The following is a 23474-nucleotide window of genomic DNA, read 5'->3' as shown; positions in this document are numbered from 1 at the left end:
TATACTCTTTGGTTCCATAACAGTTTTGTTGCTTTTTCTGATGCGGATCGTGATGACGTCCTTTGAGTGCCTGGCGCTTTAATAGGAGTTTCTGGGCGCTCATTTGATTTGTTGCTTCCATTTTCTGCACAGTATTTCGATGACCAACCCAGCCGTCTTCTTCAGATGCTCCGAGTTTTGCTGTTGTGCGTACTTGCTGTCTGGACTCCAACCAGACTGTGAGCTATTGTTAGTCACACGATGTTATTTATAGTCGAGTTCGACTCCCGGCATCTATGCGTCCTTTGCCGGAAATCAATATGTTAACATCTCGCCGACCATCACATCTACCACAGTTAAAAAACACTGAGGGAATTTGCGTTCCACGGAGAATTAGTGTGAGGTCTGTAAGGCAAAAGAGCATCGAAGGACGCAGTGAACGTCGGGAATCGAAGTCGCCTATAAATGGCGGCGTGAGGTGAGACCAACAGTAGCTTACAGTCTGGTTGGAGTCCAGACAGCGAGTACACGTAACAACAAAACTCGCAGCACGTGAAGAAGATGGCTGGATCGGTCATCAAAATAACGCGCAGAAAAGTGAAACCATAACTCGGCTGAGCACCCGGAAGATCACTATTAATCAATCACATCTAGAAAACCTGAGAGATCGTGACTGACGCTTTGTTTCTGAAATTGTATGCGAGGCCTACTTCTTGTGACCAGTAATACTGTGGTTCATAATTCGTCACTGTCCTTCTCGTACCGAATGTGAAAAGTCTGCAATTTCCATTCGTTGTTTTTTTGTGTTCATCCATCGAAAGTCGAAGAACTCATATGGCACCCGTTTTTATAGCGCCAACCACCACTAACAGTCGGATAAAGAACAGATAGTGAAATTTCAGGAGAGCACGACCTTACTCTATCAATAGTGAAGCGTCTATCCTGTTGAATTTTTTCTCAATCATTGATTTGAGTTCGTCACAACTGAAGATCGGCCTGATCGTTCTACATCATGAACATTTGTTCGCCATTAAATGTGATGCTCTATTTCCTACCTCAAGCTTCATTCAAGTTTCTAAAAACTTCGTTTATCTGTCTGGACATTTAGATAGGTTGGACTTTTATGCATTCGGAAACCATATTACACTACGAACTTCACACCTAGCGATATCGATCATTTTAACATACGAGGGTCGTTCACAAAGTAATTTCCGTTTCTATTTCTATCCGTGGCAGCGCTACGATTGCAGTTTCGAGCATGCGCGGCAGTAACTCTGACTCAAGGAGAAGACGTACGCCATTTTCAGATCGCCGCTGCCGACGTGTGCTTTGTAGTGCTTCTTATAATGTCAGCCGTAATTGAAAATGCCGCTGCGGTGAAATCAGACCTGTGATTCGTTTTCCAAATGCAAAGATAGTTAAACCAAAGGAAATTCATCGGCAAATCTCCGAGGTTTAAAGACATAATGCTATAAGTGATTCAATGGTTAGAAGATGAGTCAGACTGTTCAATGAAGGACGTGATCAAGTGCCCGTCTGTGGTTACTGGTGAACTGGTTCACACGACTGAAGAGAAGATTAAGCACAGCCGTAAGTTTACACTTAGTGCCCTTGCTATGGAAGTTACGCAGATCTAATGATCACTAGTTCATGAAATTGTCACTGTAAAAGTGAAATTTCGAAAACCTTTCTCACGTCAGGTACCCAAAATTCTTACTGAACAACACAAAAAACAAGGGATGGGCAGTGCACTTCAGTTTTTGACTACTATTCATATGTGATACCTGGTTAAAACGCTCAAAATAATTTGAAAACATCGTTGATTCATGATCTTCAGGTGATTCATGGTAATGAAAGTGTTTTGTAATGTCAGAATGGAAGAGTATATATAAATTGATTACAGTTTTGAGAATTTTTGTGTGGGACGAAATTAAGAACACTTTTCTGTATTTTTGTTTTTGCAGTATTAATATTTATGTCAAATACTGATTGTAATATCTTGTAACAAGGTATTGTAAATTGCCTACGAGAAGAGAATAAATTCAGGAATATACAGCGTGACCCAGAAGTCTGTTAACATTTGAAAATGCACTGGTTCACGGAATAATGTAGGTAGAGAGGTAAAACTTGACACACATTTGTTTCAGGACCAGAAACGAGAGCAAAAACAGGCCAAAAGAAGGCGCTGGATCGACGAAGCACCCCAGTGTGCGTCAACACTGACAACTGAAGAGTTTGGGGTACCGAAAAATCTTAGAACTCTTGTGGAAACCAGTAGCATAACAAGAGTGTCACGGTGTTGTGTGGACTTACCACATCAATCGTGATCGGACCCTTTTCCATCGGTGAAATGTGGGGTGCTGCTTCTCACACTGTGAGGGTGGCGGGTGCGAGGTACGCCGATATGTTACAAAATCGCATTATTCTTAGCTTGGCTGATGAACACTTGCTTGAGGGTAAAACTTTTATGCTGGTTGGCGCTCCATCCCATATTGCAACACGTGCGAAAGATCTCTTGCGCATATCGTTTGATGAGGATCGCTTGCTGAGCCACCGCTTCCGTCACACTTGGCCTTCCAGGTCCCCAGACCATAATCCGTGACCTGAAGTCACAATTTCTCACCATACGTACTGATATGCTGCACAGTTCTGTTCACAAAATTGTCCCTCGACAACAGATATTGTTTATGAATAACGACCAACGCACTGAGCATTTATTATAAAGAACATTGCCTTTGCTAAAATCAATTGCTATGCTAATTATCACTTTGTATCACATGAAGCGCTATCTGCTGGTCATTTTTTGCACTTTTTTGTTTCAATAAAACCCCATGTCATATCAAGCATATGTTTCAATTTTTACCTCTCTACTTACATTATTCCGTCAAGTATTGAATTTTCAAGTTTTAACGGACTTTTGAGATACTCTATATATCTACGAAGTTTTAAACTAGTTCATAATCTTTCATGGCTTATACAGGTCCTAACGTACTAAGGTGTTAAAGTTTGTGTCCCCTTCTTTATGCCTGGGGCAAATATCTGTTGTTTATGTTAGTCAAAATCGCGAGTTCTTTCGAAAGCCAGTAGGCTAACATGGGGGATTCTCTTAAATATGTACACGAATAACTATTTTAGTATTTAAATTGGTCTTAATGCTTGTTTGTCTTCCAATACTAGTACCATTTTTTCGGAGTAAATAATTTATTTCTTCTCATCTAAATAACCCGTGACCACCAATTCCATGACAACTAATTGGAATCATGGCATAATGGCACAAAAATTTCCTCCAACACAATTTTCTTCTGAAAAGCGAAATGTCCCTATAGCCTCAAATCTATGGGAAGATATAGCCAAGGACACATATTGCGAAATACACTGACGTGACTAAAGTCATGGGATAGCGACATGCATATATAGTGCAGTATTGTGTATACAAGGTATAAAAGGGCAGTGCATTGGCGGAGCTCTCATTTATGTTCAGGTGATTGGTGTGAAAAGGTTTTCGACGTGATTGAAATGAAATGAGCGTATGGCAGCGTTGGCCGGGAGGCCCCATTCGGGGAAGTTCGGCGGCCAAGTGAAAATCTTACTTCAGTCGACGCCACATGGAGCGACTTGGGCGCCAGTGGTGAGGATGAAATGATGATAAAGACACCACAACACCCAGTCCACGAGCGGAGAAAATCTCCAACCCGGCCGGGAATCGAACCCAAGCCCGCTTGCATGGGAGGCGAGCACGTTACCACCCAGTTAAGAGGGGGGACTTCGACGCAATTATGTCCACATGATGGGAATTAGCAGACTTTGAACGCGAAGTAGTAATTGGAGCTACACGTGTGGAACATTCCATTTCGGAAATCGTTAGGGAATTTAGTATTCCGTGATCCACAGTGTCAAGAGTGTGCCGAGAATACCAATTTTCAGGCATTACCTCTCACCACGGACATCGGAGTGGCGGGCGGCCTTCGCTTAACGATAGGGATTAGTGGCGTTTGCGTAGAGTTGTCAGTGCTAACAGACAATCAGTACTGCGTGAAATAACCGCAGAAATCAATGTGGGATGTAGGACGAACGTATCCATTAGGGCAGTGCTGCGAAATTTGGAGTTAATGGGCTATGGCAGAAGACGAGTGACGCAAGTGGACTTGTTGACAGCACGACATCGCCTACAGTGCCTGACCTGAGCTCGTGATCATATCGGTTGGACTCTAGACGACTGGAAAACCATGGCTTTGTCAGATGAGTCCCGATTTCAGTTGGTAAGAGCTGATGGTAGGGTTCGAGCTCGGCGCCACCCCGCGAAGCCATGGACCCAAGCTGTAAACAAGGCACTGGGCAAACTGGTAGTGGTGTGAGCTGTCTTTACATGGAATGGCGTGGGTCGTCTGGTTCAACTTAAGTGATCATTGAATTGGAATTGTTATGTTCCCCTACTTGGAGACCATTTGCAGCCATTCAATGATGGAATTTTTATGGGCGACAGTGCACTATGTCACCGGGTCACAGTTGTTCGCGACTGGTTTAAAGAATGTTCTGGACAATTGGAGAGAATGATTTGGCCACTTAGATCGCCCGACATAAATCCCATCTAGTGTTTATGCAACTTAATCGAGAGGTCAGTTCGTGCACAAAATCCTGCACCGGCAACACTTTCGCTATTTCAATATTTTCGAATGGGACCTCCAACGAGTTGAACTCGTGCCGTGTCAAGTTGTTGCACTACGCTGGCCAAAAGCAGGTCCGACACGATACTGGGAGGCATCCCACGACTTTTGTCTCCTCACCGTACACTTATTATAGAAAAGAAAACTGTAAACACCCCCCTGCCGTGCCCTGCGCCAGTGACTAGGAGGAGTGGGTGTTCGCAGACGTGTCGGGGGCGTCGCTGCTGCGAGCGCGCAGCCCCTCGCTGCGGACCGTGCTGGGCCTGCGGCTGAGCGGCGCCGTGGCGCGCGCCGCACTCACCTCGCCGTCGCGACGCCTGGCCCTGGCCCGCGACGCCGCGCGACGCCTCTACGCGCACCACCTGGACGGCATCGAGCTCTCCGTGGACGACGACGAGGCCGCCTCCGCCGCCGACGCCGCACCGGCCGCCACCGCGCGCCTGGGGCTGGTCGCCCTGCTCAAGGTAACGCCTCACCGTAGTACACTATTGGCCATTAAAACTGCTACACCAAGAAGAAATGTAGATGATAAACGGCTATTCATTGGACAAATATATTATACTACAACTGACATGTGATTGCATTTTCACGCAATTTGGGGGCATAGATCCTGAGAAATCAGTACCCAGAACAACCACCTCTGGCCGTAATAACGGCCTTGTTACGCCTGGGCATTGAGTCAAACAGAACTTGTATAACGTGTACAGGTACAGCTGCCCATGCAGCTTCAACACGATACCACAGTTCATCAAGAGTAGTGACTGGCGTATTGTAACGAACCTGTTGCTCGGCCACCATTGACCAGGCGTTTTCAATTGCTGAGAGATCTGGAGAATGTGCTGGCTAGGGCAGCAGTCGAACATTTTCTGTATCTGGAAAGGCCCGTACAGGACCTGCAACATGCGGTCGTGCATTATCCTGCTAAAATGTAGGGTTTCGCAGAAATCGAATGAACGGTAGAGCCACGGGTCGTAACACATCTGAAATGTAACGTCCACTGTTCAAAGTGCCGTCAATGCGAACAAGAGGTGACCGAGACGTGTAACCAATGCCAACCCATACCATCACGCCGGGTGATACGCCAGTATGGCGATGACGAATACACGCTTCCAATGTGCGTTCACCGCGATGTCGCCAAACACGGATGCGACCATCACGATGCTGTAAACAGAACCTGGATTCATCCGAAAAAATGACGTTTTGCCATTCGTGCACTCAAGTTCGTCGTTGGGTACACCATCGCAGGCGCTCCTGTCTGTGATGCAGCGTCAAGGGTAACCGCAGCCATGGTCTCCGAGCTGATAGCCCATGCTGCTGCAAACGTCGTCGAACTGTTCGTGCAGATGGTTGTCTTGCAAACGTCCCCATCTGTTGACTCAGGGATCGAGACGTGGCTGCATGATCCGTTACAGCCATGCAGATGGCTGTCATCTCGACTGCTAGTGATACGATGCCATTGGGATCCAGCACGGCGTTCCGTATTACCCTCCTGAACCCACCGATTCCATATTCTGCTAACAGTCATTGGATCCCGACCAACGCGAGCAGCAATGTCGCGATACGATAAACCGCAGTCGCGATAGGCTACAATCCGACCTTTATCAAAGTCGGAAACGTGATGGTACGCATTTCTCCTCGTTACATGAGGCATCACAACAACGTTTCACCAGGCAACGCCGGCCAACTGCTGCTTGTGTATGAGAACTCGGTTGGAAACTTTCCTCATGCCAGCACGTTGTAGGTGTCGCCACCGGCGCCAACCTTGTGTGAATGCTCTGAAAAGCTAATCATTTGCATATCACAGCATCTTCTTCCTGTCGGTTAAGTTTCGCGTCTGTTACACGTCATATTCGTGGTGGAGCAATTTTAATGGCCAGTAGTGTACTAACTGCGTGTGGCTAGATGGCCGGGTGCAAGTCTTTCAATAGGACGCCACCGCGGCGATTTGCGTGTGTTTAACCTATCCCAGTTTTCAGATTGGGAAAAGAGAAGTGTAAACTGGTCCTCTCTAGAACCCATCTTCTTCTGAGACGAGAGACTTTAAGTTACGCGTCACGGATGAAACCAATGCCCCTCTCTAATGTTAGACTATTAGCAAAATTCACTCTATGTAGCTACCTAACTACATCTCCAAGCGGGCATCGATTATGCGGAGGAAGCTGCAACGAGAAAACTCACCCCCAGTGCAGTGTTCTATACGTCACATCCCATCCATCATGGTGCATTGTTCTACCACGGAACGATAACTATGACACACAGCAATAAGAGGGGAACAGCTTACAAAGACATCTAAGCTGCTTCCTATCATCACAGTTGTCCACTGGATAAGGTGGTACACGGTATCTGGAAAGCTTTAGTAATGATCATCGAGTGTTCTCACTTCTAAGTACTAATATTTTGAAGAATCAGCCTCAAGTTGCGCAAATTTTCTGGTCTTTACCAGGTTTCGGTTGGTTGGGTTGGGTTGTTTGTGGGAAGAGACCAAACTGCGAGGTCATCGGTCTCGTCGGATCAGGGAAGGACGGGGAACGAAGTCGGGCGTGCCCTTTCAGAGGAACCATCCCGGCATTTGCCTGGAGCGATTTAGGGAAATCATGGAAAACCTAAATAAGGATGGCCAGACGCGGGATTGAACCGACGTCCAGGTTTCAGCTAAATTAATCTAGCCTTATTCAGAAGCATGAAATTACTATAACATGCCAGAGTAAGGCACAGTCAACATTAAAATTAAAACCTACAGTACCGTGGTACTATGTCGAATTAAAACTACCGTACTTGACTGAAGTCCAGCTCGGCATCTCTTCACCCCGCGGTCGGTTGGCAGCGGCAACTACTACGACCATTTCCATTGGGACAGTGCTGCGAAATTTGGAGTTAATGGACCATGGCAGCAGACGCGTGACGCAAGTGGCTTTGTTAACAGCACGACATCGCTTAGTCAACGGGTGGGTATTGTTCTGGTTGAAGTTCAGTTGAACGTAGCTGCTGCTGCCAACCGACCGCGTGGTGAAGAGATGCCGAGCTGGACTTCAGTCAAGTACGGTAGTTTTAATTCGACATGGTACCACGGTACTATAGGTTTTAATTTTAATGTTGACTGTGCTTTACTCTGGCAAGTTATAGTAATTTTATGCTTCTGAATAAGGCTAGATTAATTTAGCCGAAACCTGGTAAAGAGCAGAAAATTTGCGCAACTGAGGCTGATTCTACAAAATATTAGTCTATCACAGTTGCTGACGGGGCTGCAATATGCTAAAAATTCTTAGTCTTCTAAATACCTTGATGGCGCAGTGTGTTAGAACTTACTACCTTTCACTCACAGCGTTGACTACTCATTATTGACAGGTGATATTGTGTAGAGATGCTTCTTAGACGGATTTTTCCCAAGCAGAAGAGAATGTATAAAATAACGTGACTTCCCCTGAAATAAACACGTTATTTAGAAGTCTTCTTGTCTTTTTTGCCTGTAAAACATTGACACTGTGTTTGTTTTCCAATTGTATCAATAGATATCTGAAATTGTTTCGAGTCATCACGGATGCGACATAATCTCCTTGTGAACATACACTGAATACTCAATTTTGAGTGATGTACGGTGCATGCCTGCCTCTATTGTTAGAGTACTAGCCACTAATCTAAGCTACCACATTGTAGCTATACGTGCAGAGACAGGAAGACACTAAAAAGGACTCTTATCTCTAGTAAGAAAATCGTTTAAACTGCTCAAACGAAACATTCCTGGTGGAACTTCCTGGCAGATTAAAACTGTGTGCCCGACCGAGACTCGAACTCGGGACCTTTGCCTTTCGCGGGCAAGTGCTCTACCAACTGAGCTACCGAAGCACGACTCACGTCCGGTACCCACAGCTTTACTTCTGCCAGTACCTCGTCTCCTACCTTCCAAACTTTACAGAAGCTCTCCTGCGAACCTTGCAGAACTAGCACTCCTGAAAGAAAGGATATTGCGGAGACATGGCTTAGCCACAGCCTGGGGGATGTTTCCAGAATGAGGTTTTCACTCTGCAGCGGAGTGTGCGCTGATATGAAACTTCCTGGCAGATTAAAACTGTGTGCCCGACCGAGACTCGAACTCGGGACCTTTGCCTTTCGCGGGCAAGTGCTCTACCAACTGAGCTACCGAAGCACGACTCACGTCCAGTACCCACAGCACTTGCCCGCGAAAGGCAAAGGTCCCGAGTTCGAGTCTCGGTCGGGCACACAGTTTTAATCTGCCAGGAAGTTTCATATCAGCGCACACTCCGCTGCAGAGTGAAAATCTCATTCTGGAATTCCTGGTGGAGCTGCACTGTCAGACATTCCATACACCAAGTAAAAAGTAAGAAGAGCCATCAGTGGTGTAAGAACCACATAACCTGAATCATCGGCCAAGGCAAATATGTAGTGTCACCCCTTTTCCTAAGTTGGACGACTTTACGCAATCTCACAGAGATTGCTAGTAGCAGACTTAACTTTTCCCCGTAGTTCAATAATTTGTCCACCAACCGTCACATTTAAACATGACACCCTGTTGCTGCATCTGCATTATTTCTAGGGTAACAGTCTACTGGCGCTCAGAAATTTATGTCTGTAGCCGACGTAAATGGATGCTATAAACCTCTAATCAAATTTGTGTATTGCGTTAATATGGCTGTTATATGTTCCTGGAAGTTTCAAGGCAAGGAAAAACGTGCAATGTATAAAAACTCTAAAATAATCGTACAAAGGAAAGAAATGAAGGCAGTTATTGTGAAGTAGAAGGTACTAATGAGTTTCCATTAGCCTCAGAAAATCTTTCTAGGTTAAATGTCGTAGAACACGTGAAGCGTCAAGGCTACTACAGACTTTTACAATCTGCTTTCATTGTGCAGGCTCTCCGTACTGCCCTGGACTCTCACGGACGTGAGAAGCGGGACTACCTGGTGTCCGAGCAAGTGTTCGACGACTTCACCACCCAGGAATACGAGCCCACATGGTGAGTCCGGCAGCTTGCAGCGCACACTTTCATTCTCTGCGTTATGGGTTATCTTCTAAACATATACTAACGCCATTTCACGTCGAAAAAGACTTCCCATCTCTCAATATTTCCGTAATTTCTAAGTGTTCGTGTCACTCCATCGGTACACACCACACATCCACAAAGAGAGAGATCTGCCTTAGTTGCTTGCAAACTCGTGGTGATTTTAATCACCGAACAAGCTTGCAGGAGGTGATTCCTAAGAGAAACAAACAAGCGTCCATAACTGGGTCATTTCCATGCTGGAGTCAATTTATTCATATCATATAGGGCTCAATATAGTACATTCAACTGAATAACAATCATTGCAATACCCACCCGTTGACTAAGTAAAATCACTGAGGAATGCTACTCACAAACCAAGTAATGAAATGAAACTGCAGGGTTCCAGAAACCTTTTCAAGTCTAATACATCTTTGATGTACGCAGACTGGTCCATTGACAGTGACCGGTCCAAATATCTCACGAAATAAGCATGAAACGAAAAAACTACACAGAACGAAACTCGTCTAGCTTGAAGGGGGAAACCAGATGGCGCTATGGTTGGCCCGCTAGATGGCTCTGCCATAGGTCAAAGGGATATCAACTGGGTTTTTTAAAATAGGAACCCCCCTTTTTTTATTACATATTCGTTTTATACGTAAAGAAATATGAATGTTTTAACTGGACCACTTTTTTCGCTTTGTGATAGATGGCGCTGTAATAGTCACAAACATATGGCTCACAATTTTGGACGAACAGTTGGTAACAGGTAGGTTTTTTCAATTAAAATACAGAACGTAGGTACGTTTGAACATTTTATTTCGGTTGTTCCAATGTGATACATGTGCCTTTGTGAACTTATCATTTCTGAGAACGATCAATGGACCACCCTGTATATGCAGACCGAAGCGAAGGAGGAAAATTTGTATGAAGGACGGGATTAGAACCCGAGTCTCCTGCTCACAAGGCAGAGAAGCTAAGCAGTGCGCCACCCTGGCTTGCACAGCTGCCTCTCTCCTCAAGCCAAGCTGCCAATCACGCCTCAGTCCACTTGGTATTCCCCCTAAACTCGAACAACATTGTAGGGGTTCTGCAGCCATATTAGAATAGCGTCGAACTAAATGCGGGATCCAAGTAGTACAGCTGTAGGCATTCCATTTTGCCCGACCTTGAACACTGGCAATGTCACGTGCAGTCATTGTCTTGAATTCGTGATATCATCAATGACCATGATACATGCATGGATGATGTCACCAGTGACCTTGAACACATAACATCATCAACATGAGGGGTTATAAATTTAAAAATTTAAGATGCCAGATAGGAAATTTAAAAATTGACGATATTGGATGGTGACAAATCTAAAAAAGAAAGATAATTTAAACAGTGCGACATGTTGACAGGAAACATTTTCAGCATATCACAGTTCAATGATAACACTGGTGGGAAACTTTTACAATAGATGTTCCACTGTGTATTTCATCTCTCTCTGTTTTATTACTTAATGTTTACGTCAGATACTGGGCTGTCTCATAAGGAAATTTAATCGCTGCCCTTATAATACGTATCAGAGGGATCGTGAAAGGAAAAACTGAAACAAACTCTAGATGCCAACTTTATTATAAAAAATATTACATTTAAAAGAAAGTTGTAGGCATAGTTGGTTGGCTGTACAAATTCATATACATTATTGTTAAGGCAAGGAATATACAGAGTTTAAATTGTATAATGTTTTTACATCCAGTGTTTTAAATTTTTAACACACGCACAATACAAAAATTCTCTTAATATAGAAACGACTACATTCCTAAGAAAGTTAGATAAACACGTCACTGATTCCACACATTAACATGTCACACATACATGCAAACCCACAAACACCTGCACTGCCTGTTCCAATGATGTCTCAGGTACGGTCATTTCTAAGAAAGTTCTCAGTTGCTAATGCTTACGTACGCTTCTAAATGAGGTTTTCTCTAAACCTATTTCCTTATATAGCTTTTAGTTAATCATGAAACCAATATCGATTCTGGAAGTACGAGTTTGGCTGGCGGATTTGAGCTCCCACAATCGATTTTCGCTCCGTGCAAACCATCTACCGCATATGTGTCGTGATAGGGGTGTCAGTATCTACTTGTTTTTTAAAATGCTGGTTAATATGGATGTAATGATTACGTGTGGGGTGAAGGAAAAGTAGTATTCCAAGTATTCCACTGACCATGATGTTACTACTTTCCTTTATTTAATTAAGTAGAACGGTATTTTATGTTTATTAAACAAATGCTGAAATGTTTTGTGAATTAGCAAACCCGAACTGCTTAGTAAAGACCCCTTATTCTTATTCTATGTAGCTGACTAATTTCTAAGCTGGTAAATCATTCTTTTCGTTTAGTCGTAGAGGCTATCGTACACAGTAAATTGCAAAGTTTCAAAACGTTCCATATCTTCGAAACGTTGAAGTACAGAACTGTTCTACCGGTGATCTGCAACGCGCGTGATATGTCTCTGTGTATAAATGAATTAAATGGTGTGTATAATTTTTGTAAACATCTCTTCTTGAGCAATCCCGTCCTCCTTGTCCTGCTCTTAATAACATCAGCAGGAAATCATAATATCCGTTATTTAAACACCATGCTAAGCTACTGATAGTCTCACTTCACCGTCCATGTGAATACGGAACATCTGGTATACAGACAACTTGCGCTCGCAAAATCTTTATTTTGCCGGATTAGCAAACTCAATTTACTACTGACTGTAAGCACTACTGCGAAAATCGATTCCCGAATCTGATTGTCGTCTCGTGAAAGCTGCGACGCTTGTAAATGTAGGGAATGAGAGGTGAATGAGTTGTGCGCAACATCTTATCGCAAAAAGGCTGCACCTATTTTAAGGTATGTGTGTGTGTGTGAATGAGACAGGCACTTTTAGTCTTATTAAATTTTATCTTTCAGATTTTGCAGCAGAGGATGATAGCGTTTAGATGTTCCTGTAGTGATCTTGTTATGATATTCGATTTGGAACTGGTCAGGAAGTGGAATGTTTGCTTCATTAGCACACAAACATTCATCGCCAATAGCTAACAGCAGGTAATATGTGATCCATTACACCGTCACTGATCAGACTGTCACAACATCAAGATACATGGAACTCAATCATGTTTCCTGCAATCCCAGCAGCTAATAAAGGGCAATGGCGAAATTATTGAATAACTAATAAGGTTACAGTGGGAAGCGTTGGGAAACAATCCATTTAATATCTGCCGGCCGGTGTGGCCGAGCGGTTCTAGGCGCTTCAGTCTGGAACCGCGTGATCGCTACGATCGCAGGTTCGAATCCTGCCTCGGGCATGGATGTGTGAGATGTCGTTAGGCTAGTTAGGTTTAAGTAGTTCTAAGTTCTAGGGGACTGATGACCTCCGATGTTAAGTCCCATAGTGCTCAGAGCCATTTGAACTAGTTAATATCTAATTTACCAAGTCACGTTGGTAAATACGTATAAACTGCATTCCCGTCCCCAATGACCACGTCCTAGTCGGGACATTAGACCCAAATATTCCTTAGACTGAATGCTAAGTAAAATTCAGACACAGATTGGTTCAAATGGCTCTGAGCACTATGGGACTTAACTTCTGTGGTCATCAGTCCCCTAGAACTTAGAACTACTTAAACCTAACTAACCTAAGGACATCACACACATCCATGCCCGAGGCAGGATTCGAACCTGCGACCGTAGCAGTCGCGCGGTTCCGGACTGAGCGCCTTAACCGCGAGACCACCGCGGCCGGCAGACACAGATTGTTCCCACCATACAGGTCAGAGACACGGAGTGAGAGAAACTGATGTATAGAAACAGAACTACAAACAACTTTCACCCTGCGCCCGAAAAGCTATTACAAAGTACAGTTGATGAAAGAGAAGCGTTTTCCGTCAGTGTTGCGCTGCTATTTCCTAGGTACAGATGTGTATACAATCCAACTTAACGTGCAGAACGATGTTTTGGTTCCATTCCATTCGCCCGCCGTCCTGTAAAGGAAATGAATACTGGTGGCGCGAGCAGGCCGCGGCGGCACACTTAGCTGTCGCCGGTCTCGCGGCAGGTAGCATTCACCACGGGTCTGCCGCTCTGCCCTTGACAGCGGGGTTGTGGAACAGCACAGACGTGCCGATCCTTTCGATAGCGGGCCCTTGCCTAACCTAATCCGGCCCCATTCAGAGTGGCGCTCCGACGCCATTTGTCAAGTGGGCGCTTTGAATGCTGCGCGACAAGCAATCGCGCTGCGACCTGGTTTACCTGCATTTGAGTGCAGTCATACTCTCTCTATACACTAGCCAGCTGCCACACTTTTTCACTCTTCTCCACCAACAGAAAACTTCATCTGAGAAATGAGAAAGGAAAAAAAAGAAAGAAGATTCAATCGGTATTAACGCTGCATTAATCACAGGGGCCATATGTAGTGGTTACCCTGTAAAAGTAGCAAATGATAGAGTAATGGTCATATAATATAGAACCTTTGGCCCTTAGAAATCAGTTTTGTCATTCTACATAAACACTGTCTTTCAGATAAGATGTTTCTCTCCCTATAAATTGTGCCCACTCGTTTGAACATCCCGCTTAAATGAACATTTCGCCACCAGAATAACCTTATGATTACAGCCAGTTATGTACAGAATGTTGCGTCCATCCCTAAAATCCTTAACGATTCTAGCACCTTAAATAAAATTGATAGAAATTTGATTTAAATTTATTTTTAAACATTTGATTTTCGTACATCAGCTACATAATAGAAATAAATAATGTTCTTAACTCCTAGGAAAATAACTGCATAAACTATGTGGATAACTCTACGGAAAGAGTAACGTTTCTTACGTTTACCTATCCACTAGAGAAATGAATAACATTCCCAACTTGAGAAGACTTTTAATGACATATCTACTACAGCAACGATAAAGATTACGATCATCCCTGTACGCGCTCGTTGCCCTTGTACATCCTTCTTTCCAATCCGATCTTCCTCTTTTTCTCAATATTCTTATGTGGTCCAGTCTCCTTAAATTTCCTTTCCCCAGAACTCGCTATACCAGAAAGCATCTATCTTGTAAACCTATAAATTCTTTCTAGATCTTCTCTGCCTCGTGATGACTGGGTGTCGTGTGATGTCCTTAGGTTAGTTAGGTTTAAGTAGTTCTAAGTTCTAGGGGACTGATGACCATAGATGTTAAGTCCCATAGTGCTCAGAGCCATTTAAACCATCTTTCTAGATCTGTCACTGTCACAATTGTTATTTTTGGTTCAAATGGCTCTGAGCACTATGGGACTTAGCATCTGAGGTCATCAGCCCCCTAGAACTTAGAACTACTTAAACCTAACTAACCTAACGACATCTCACACATCCATGCCCGAGGCAGGATTCGAACCAGCGATCGTAGCGATCACGCGGTTCCAGACTGAAGCGCCTAGAACCGTTCGGTCACCCTGTTATTTTTGTCTTTATTATTTTAATTATTATTACGACTATTATTATTGTTATTATTATTATTATTATTTACTATTATCGCTAACAGTGGCAGCAACTGCAGTGGTACAGGTACCGCTAACATTATTTGTATTACTTCATAGTCAGTACTATTTACTCACATTGCCTCTTCAGGCACTCACATCATTTTAATACTATTTGTCATACTAAAATTAACATTTCTTAAATTTTTTTGAGGTAAAAAAGGTACTGTATGTGTGAAACCCCAATCCGATGAATGAGAGGGCTTGATGGCCCCAATCAGATCGGGTCAAATAAATAAATAAAATGTTTACATAAATAAATATTCCTTTCGCTCGTTATTTTTTAAGTTACAGAGGCAAACACCTTTTATATATACACTGGCGTGTGGAGACACCCAGTGATATACAGCGGTGCTGTTGTTGTGGTTATTGTTGATGTATTCAGTCCAAAGACTCGTCTGATGCTGCTCTCCAGGCTATCTGTCTTATAGAAGCCTCTCCACCTATGTACGAGGTGTGGCTAGAAAAAACCGGACTAGTACTGGTGAAACAATAAAACGAATGCAATAAGGCTGAAAGTCGCGTGGCCTGTCACGTGACTCTCGCTCCGCCTACTGCTCGAGTTTCATCTGCCTCCTGCACTCAGTCTGCCCGTGGCGTCTGTTATAAGTAGTTGACGGTTTGTCTGTGCGTCGGAAAATGTTGAGTGTATAGAAAGAACAGCGTGTTAACATCAAATTTTGTTTCAAACTAGGAAAATCTGCAAGTGAAACGTTTGTAATGTTACAACAAGTGTACGGCGAAGATTGTTTATCGCGAACACAAGTGTTTGAGTGGTTTAAACGATTTAAAGATGGCCGCGAAGACACCAGTGATGACACTCGCACTGGCAGACCATTGTCAGCAAAAACTGATGCAAACATTGAAAAAATCGGTAAACTTGTTCGACAAGATCGCCGTTTAACAATCAGAGCAGTGTCTGAGTTAACAGGAGTTGACAAGGAAAGTGTTAGGCAGATGCTTCATGAAAGTTTCAACATGAACAAAGTGTGTTCAAAAATGGTTCCAAAGTGTCTCACAATTGAACAGAAGGAACGCCGAAGAATGATTTGTTCTGACATCTGGAAAACACTGAAAGTGATCCCACCTTCTTACAAAATGTTATTACTTGCGATGAATCGTGGTTTTTTACTTACGATCCCGAAACTAAACGCCAATCGATGCATTGGAAAACTCCTGGTTCTCCACGACAAAAAAAAGCACGAATGTCAAAATCGAAATTCAAGGCAATGATGATTGTTTTTTTTTTTACATCAAAGGGATTGTGCACATTGATTGGGTACCAGAGGGACAAACAGTGAATCAGCATTACTACATTAGCGTCCTGGCTACCCTACGTGAGCGAGTACGGAGAAAACGGAACGATTTGTGGAGAAAAAAGTCATGGATACTTCACCAAGACAATGCCCCAGCTCACAGTGCGTTGTCAGTGAAGACGTTTTTGGCAAAACACAACATTCCCATCTTAGATCATCCACCCTACTCACCTGATTTGGCCTCCTGTGACTTTTTTCTTTTCCCTAAAGTCAAGTCAGCTTTGAAAGGAACTAGATTTGAGACTGTTGAAGCAGTAAAAGAAAAAGCGACGGAAGTAATGTATGGACTTACCGAAAATGATCTGCAGCATTGCTATGAACAGTGGAAAATTCGTATGGAGCGGTGTAGAGACCGAGGAGGAGAGTACATTGAAGGAGATAACATGAAATTGTAAATAATTGTAAATAAATGTTTTTTCCAGCATCAGTCCGGTTTTTTTCTAGCCGCACCTCGTATAGCTAGGGCAACACACGCCCATCTGACCCTGTTCACTGAAGTCAAGCCTTGATTCCCCTCTACAAGCTTTACCCACCAAAACTTCACTCCATTACCAAATTGAAGATTCCTTGATGCCTGAATATGACCTATAATTGATCTCTCCTTTTTGTCAAGTTCTGATCTAAATTTGTTTCCTCATCGCTTCCATTTAGTAACTCTTCATTATTATCTGATCTACCCATATAGTCTTTTTGAATTCTTCTGTAAACTCGCATTTCAAAAGCTGTTATTCTCTTCTTGTCTGGAATGCTCATCGTTCAAGTTTACTTCTGAACAAGATTCCAGGCAAATACCGTCATAAAAGACTTCCTAACACATAAATTTACATCCGATGTTAAAAAGCTTTCTCTTTTTCTTAAACGATTTTGTTACTATTATCAGTCTGTTTCTATATGCTCTCTACTTCGGCCATCGTCAATTATTTTGCTGCCCAAACTTCAAAATTCATGTAATTCTTTTAATGTCTCAATTTCTAATCTAGCTGTCTCAGCCTCGCCTGATTCATTACGACTACATTCCATTACCCTTGATTTACGTTTCTGGCTGTTCAATTACAAACTCTTTTTCTGCCATCTCTCACATAACTACAATGTCATTGACAAATATCAGTTACTTTTTATTTCTTCTCTACGAACTTTACTTCTGTTTTCAAACTTTTTATTGGTCTCCTTCACCACTTGTTTAGTTCGTACATTAAATAACGTCTGGGATAGGTTACAACATTGTCTCAATAATTTCTCAACTACTGCTTCGCTTTCATTTCCTTCGACATTAAGTGCTGTCTAGTTTCTGTACAAACTTTCGCTCCATATATTCTATAGCTATTACCTTTAGGCTGTTATATTCAAATTAACATCATTTCATTATTAATGCTTACTGCTGTGCGTTTAGTTTCTGTCTAGGGTTCCATAAACGTTTGAACTTTCAGTGAGGCACGACAAAGAAAGTTCTGCGAAATTCACATTTGCATTGTACACATGCACCTCTCTTATCAACATTAGAAATGCCGATTAATGACTAGGGACGTATTCTGTTTGCGTTATTTGGTCATTCATAGTTTTTAGAAAATGTAATCAACAATCTCGTGTTGCAATGTAATAAAAAGTGCCCTACAAGATGTATAAATCAGAAGTCCTCGTGATTGTTCCGTTAGGAAAAAAGGAGAGTTAGGGTTTAACATTAGGATCGATACAAGCTAATAAATGCAAGCAGATTATGTTATTTTTGTGTAATGTAACTTAATAATGTACAGGATGACGAAATTAACAAATCGCTAATGAAACAAAGTGTGTATTTCATATAAAAAATAGGAAAAGGAAAATGTTTTCATTCTAGGGCTAGATGTATTGTCGATGTGAAGTTCGTTAGAGACGGAATGCTAGTTCAGTTAAGGAATATCGCGAAAGAAACAATCCCGTAATCGACTTCAAATGATCTAGGAAAACCATGGAAAACCTAACTCAGGAAAGCAGCACGCGAATTTGAACCCCATTCACCACGAACTTGAATTCAAATATCTCAGAAAAATGGAAAGGTGAGCTCCTTTGGCAAGCTGAAACATATTATCAGTCAATCACGTCGTTAAAGACTCATAAACGACTCGTATTCACTGTCTTAAACACTCCAGGATTCGAATCTGATAAATACATTCAAGATATCGTTACGAACAACAGATATGAACTTTATTGACTGCATGTACCATAGAATTACACTGCTTAGAATGCCACCATTTGGAGGTACAGCAACTTGAAAATAAATGTCAATCAGAAAACCCAAGCGTCACGTCGAGCGTCTCTGAGGGCCTTGGTACGTTGTTTGTATCTGTAGGTGTTGACGTACAACGTCCCCAGTATTTCAGCGAACAGCTGCACTCAGCAAGATCGATGCGCTAACTTCCCTTCACCGTTTTTTTCAGTCTTTCGCCCTCTACACTGAGACCACAAATCAGGGGAAAAGAATCTAAAACGCAGCAATAACTCTGAGAAACGTAAAATGTTTGCACAGAAAAGTCGAAATCGTCGTTACCATTTAGTACTTCGCAAAACTGCGACAAGTGTTGCCGTAAGAGACAACGCAGCTGGGTCAAGGCATCGTTTACCAGACGAACTGCGATGAAGGGTTGTTGTACAATTAGTCTTAAGAAACCCATTCATTTGTTACTACAAAACAGTCCTCAGAATAAGTACGACAGAAAAAAATCTTTGTCTGCCTGCAGATTTTGTAAGTAGACAGAAAATCGCAAAGCCCTGACTTAGCCGCCAGTGAGGCCCCGTGTGGTTTAATCCTCACCAACTCTGCTGTCAAAAATAACAAGAGCACACATCGTCCAAGGACTGCACCACCAGCTCTCAGGACAACTGACGAAGTACACATAGACCAAATAAGTGTCAGGCGATACGTCCAACTTCTAAGTTACATGGTAGTTACACAATTCTCAGTTTAGAACAGTACATGCAAGTCTGTTTAGAGATGCTGACAACTGCATGTGTGGAAATGGAAAGTGAGCTAGCTGCCGAGTGAACGGACACGTTTCCAGGTCTCGTAACTCGAGAAGGTGGCTCATTAGCATGTGTCGGTGAGATAAGCCGGCTGTCTCGCATGGGCCCCTTCCACTGGCAGTGCTCGGCAACTGCTGCTGGCTGTTCTCCTACGAGGAACGTTCTTAAGGTTCTCTGCCTCACCCAGAGATGGCTTGAGTGTTACCAAAATATTGGGTTGGTGCATGAGTTCGCAGCGTTTTTCTATACGTTTAATAAATACAACAGATATACATAACAGAGACTTTAGTCATCAATAATACATTCTCTTTCACTATTGACAACAGTCTGGCAGTGCCGGGGTAACTTTTCGAATCTGCGACTGTAGAAATCACATCATTTTGAGGAGCACATTTTCATCCAGGAAGGAGGTTGCTTGAAGGTTGATAGAGACCTGTAAAGGTGAAAATCGGAGAGCGCAAGAGCAGGTGAATCAGGTGGGTGCGGAATGACTTCCCAACCCAACTTCTGTATAGCGTTTTTTGTCAGTCTAGCAAAATGTGGATGGGCGTTATGGTGGAATAGCATCACTTCACGCATTCTTCCCTGTTCGTTGTTCTTGGGTTGAGTTTGCAACATGTTTCAGTTGTTGACAATAAATGTCAGCAGTGATAGTTACACCCCGGGGAAGCAATTCGCAGTACACCACACTGTCGCTATCCCACCAGATGCATAACATTATCTTTTGTGAATTCGCGCATATCTTTTTACGGGTAGTTGCTGATTCATTTGGCCTCAACCATTCCTTTCTTTTCGTTTTGTTAGCATGAGGACACCATTTCTCGTCACCCGTAATGATATGTTACGAGCGAATTGATGGCGAACAAGCATAGACGCACATATGGACACCCATTGATTTTTTGTGATTTTGGCTTAGAGCATGCGTACGCATACACCCGATTTTTGAACCTTCCCCGTTGCAAGCAAATCTCACACGAGGGTGGAATGATCACAGTTCATCACACTTACCACTTCTCGAATACACTGACGTGGATCATTGCGGAGTTATGAAGTTAAACGATCTTCATCAAACCCCGAAGGTTTTTCTGAACGTGGAGAAACACTAATGCAAAAATGATCCCACTTAAAACAAGAAAACGATTTTCTTTCCTGCTCCGTCTAGTGGCATTATCCCCAAACACGGCGCTTGTGCTTCTGGCAGCCTCCGCTGCTGTCGCATCTCTATTGAATCCAAACACAAGATTCTGTCGGAAATGTTCCGATTTCTCCACTTGGCACTCCATTTTCTAGCGCCCACAGTTCCACTCACTATCTCCAAATAACAATACGTAAACTCAAGTAGCAACGGTGAACTACAAATAAAAATGATAGCCGATAAATTAACCCATAGCAACCGGAATACCAAGATGCAAAACAAAAACGGTCCGAATTTAGCATCAACCTAATGGCTCTGAGCACTATGGGACTTAACATCTGAGGTCATCAGTTCTCTAGACTTAGAACTACTTAAACCTAACTAACCTAAGGACATCACACACATCCATGCCCGAGGCAGGATTCGGACGTGCGACGGTAGCAGCAGCGCGGTTCCGGACTGAAGCGCCTAGAACCGCTCGGCTACAACGGCCGGCTAATACTATGGTCTCTGCACAACACGACCCTTTCGACGGCGCCCTCTGCAGCTTTGCAGACGTACGCTTAGTCGCTTGCTTATGTAGATGGTGTCAACATTCAAGTCCGAAGGATTCCACGAAAAATGGATGAAAGTGAGTTACAAACACTTATAAAGCAATTCTTTTACAAACATTTGGTTCCAAAGAATACAATGGCATTAAATAATTCATCTACTTTCTCGAGCATTAATGACGTGCAGTAAATATAAAAAAAAATAGTGTGCATTCGACCGCTCACGACGTCCAAACGATAATGTCCGAGCTCGCTGACTATCCAAAAATTTGGATATGTGGCGTACAGCACAGTTTAGACGAAGTTTTCGGTATTCCAAAATTCCCGTTCCTTGGGTGCCGCTGTCGACCAAAATTACCCTGGAATTATCATTGCCGTGTTTACGTATATTTCAACGCAGTTCGAGTGAATTTCTTGGGCGTTCCACAACAATACATCCTTCTTCTATCTCCTGGCCTTATCGTGTGCTTTTACGGAGTCGACACGTTAACCTGGATCTGGCAATCTTAGTGGTAGAGGGTGGCCGGATGCCCTTTCTGTCACCATCCCTCCCCCCCTCCCTTTCCACAGGGCGGAATTCATGTATCCCAACAGTCTGCGCAAAGCGTAAGAGAACATCCTCGAAGTGTTTACGAATCCTGTAACTGAGGCAGGAGGTGGATACTAGTCCGGTATGAGCGCTTGATTGCATGTCCGTGTCGGGGCGTCTTCTCGAATCCCGGAAGTGGCAAGTTAACGGGCGCGGCTATCTGGACGGGTACTCCACAACAGCGAATGAAACATCAACTTTGAGAAGTGCGCAGAAAAAAGCAAAATTAGCTCAATCTGCAGGAAAAATCATCTCACCCCTCGAATCATCAACCTCCCTCATGAAATACAACAGCCATTTGGAGAGCCGTCGCTCACATAGCTCGCAAGGTGTTAAGGAAGCCAAAGTACTACGCTTGTTAACAGTATGACAACTCAGCGCCTGAGAACCGAAATCAACAATACCTATCAAGCAAATTTTATCCTAAAAATAAAATGAAAAACTAGTGTATTTTTGTCTCCGATAAAGCCAACAGAGTCCTAGGGAACATGGGACCCGTCATATTTCATTCCAGTAAGAAATATAAAAAGCGAGTACCGTAATGTTAAAGACGATCTAAGTCTCTGATAAACTAGTGCTATAAGGCATTTCATGGCACACCTCATATGTGACACATCATATGAGGGACAGACCATTTAAACAATCGACGATAGGTGCAAGAAGAATCAACGACAAACCCGTCAGAGACAGTCAACCAAATCATCTGTCTTAATACCATACCTGGAACACAATTATGACTGAGCTAACACAGAATCACAATTGCGGCACTGCCTCCAAGTTTCTGCAATTGTTTAGTTCGGAGTCTACAACATAATGAAGCTGGGAAAAAGAAACAGTGACTGAGTTTTCAAAGGTTTGGGGTCCGGCACTCAATTTAGCAAGATTTCGCTAGTCACCTCATGAATGAGAACCGGAAACCACTGAGGAGAAACTCATTTCACTTAAGAGGAGTAGGACGTCAAGCTGTCCGACTTGGAGCAGGAGAGGCAGCACAGGACATTTTAATTTCCACTGTTTTGCATTCGCAGGTCCGACGGGTCGTCGCGCAAGTCACGCCGGCGAGCGACCACGACGACGACGACGACGTCAACGACTGAGTCCCCCGAGGAGACGGCGGCGCGCTACCTGGAGCTGGAGAGGGACGCGCAGAACGCACAGCTGCTGCTCAGCCTGCCCACCAAGCCAGAAACCATCGCCAAGCGATACGATGTCAAGAACATTACCCGGTGCGTAGCTGGCGCGAAACTGCTTGTCTGCAACAGTCTTCTTATCTCACAAAAGTCATAAAGCCTTCAGAAAAAGAGATACACGCATTTGTCAGTCAACTACACCACAGGGTGATACAGCTACCCCTACCGGTGGGTTTTATGCAGCCCGCAACGCCTTCGAAACCCACATACGTTTTACTTGAATAATTCGAAAACTATGGACCCTATTGTAAACGCATCCAGTAAAAAATTTAACTGCATTAAATTTCCAACAATAAGGTCCTATTCAGTTTTTCTGAAGACTATTAGTTTGCACATAGCAAGTTGGAGAATATGAAAATGATATGCGTGGTGTTCAAAGGCATTGCAGGTTGCATAAAATCCATTTTAGGGGCAGCTCAGTTACCCTGTATATTCAATAGGTTTCTTTTCCCTGACTCATGTAGACTAGAGTCTTTAGACAGATCACCAGATGCCTGCAATA

At 43.3% G+C, this 23474-nt stretch overlaps 1 protein-coding gene across 1 annotated transcript in view; it reads left to right on the top strand.

Moving 5' to 3' along the window:
• The window catches only part of LOC126456344 (uncharacterized), a 231013-nt gene that overhangs the window by 98355 nt on the left and 109184 nt on the right, over nt 1-23474 (top strand). The window contains exons 5-7 of the mRNA XM_050092096.1: nt 4848-5107; nt 9512-9615; nt 22811-23008. Of these exons, the coding sequence (XP_049948053.1) occupies nt 4848-5107; nt 9512-9615; nt 22811-23008 (562 nt within the window). The remainder of the gene's footprint in view (nt 1-4847; nt 5108-9511; nt 9616-22810; nt 23009-23474) is intronic.

This window comes from Schistocerca serialis, chromosome 2 (genome assembly GCF_023864345.2).
Source record: "Schistocerca serialis cubense isolate TAMUIC-IGC-003099 chromosome 2, iqSchSeri2.2, whole genome shotgun sequence".
Classification (NCBI taxonomy): Eukaryota; Metazoa; Arthropoda; class Insecta; order Orthoptera; family Acrididae; genus Schistocerca; species Schistocerca serialis.
This window is presented reverse-complemented; position numbering and strand designations above follow the sequence as displayed.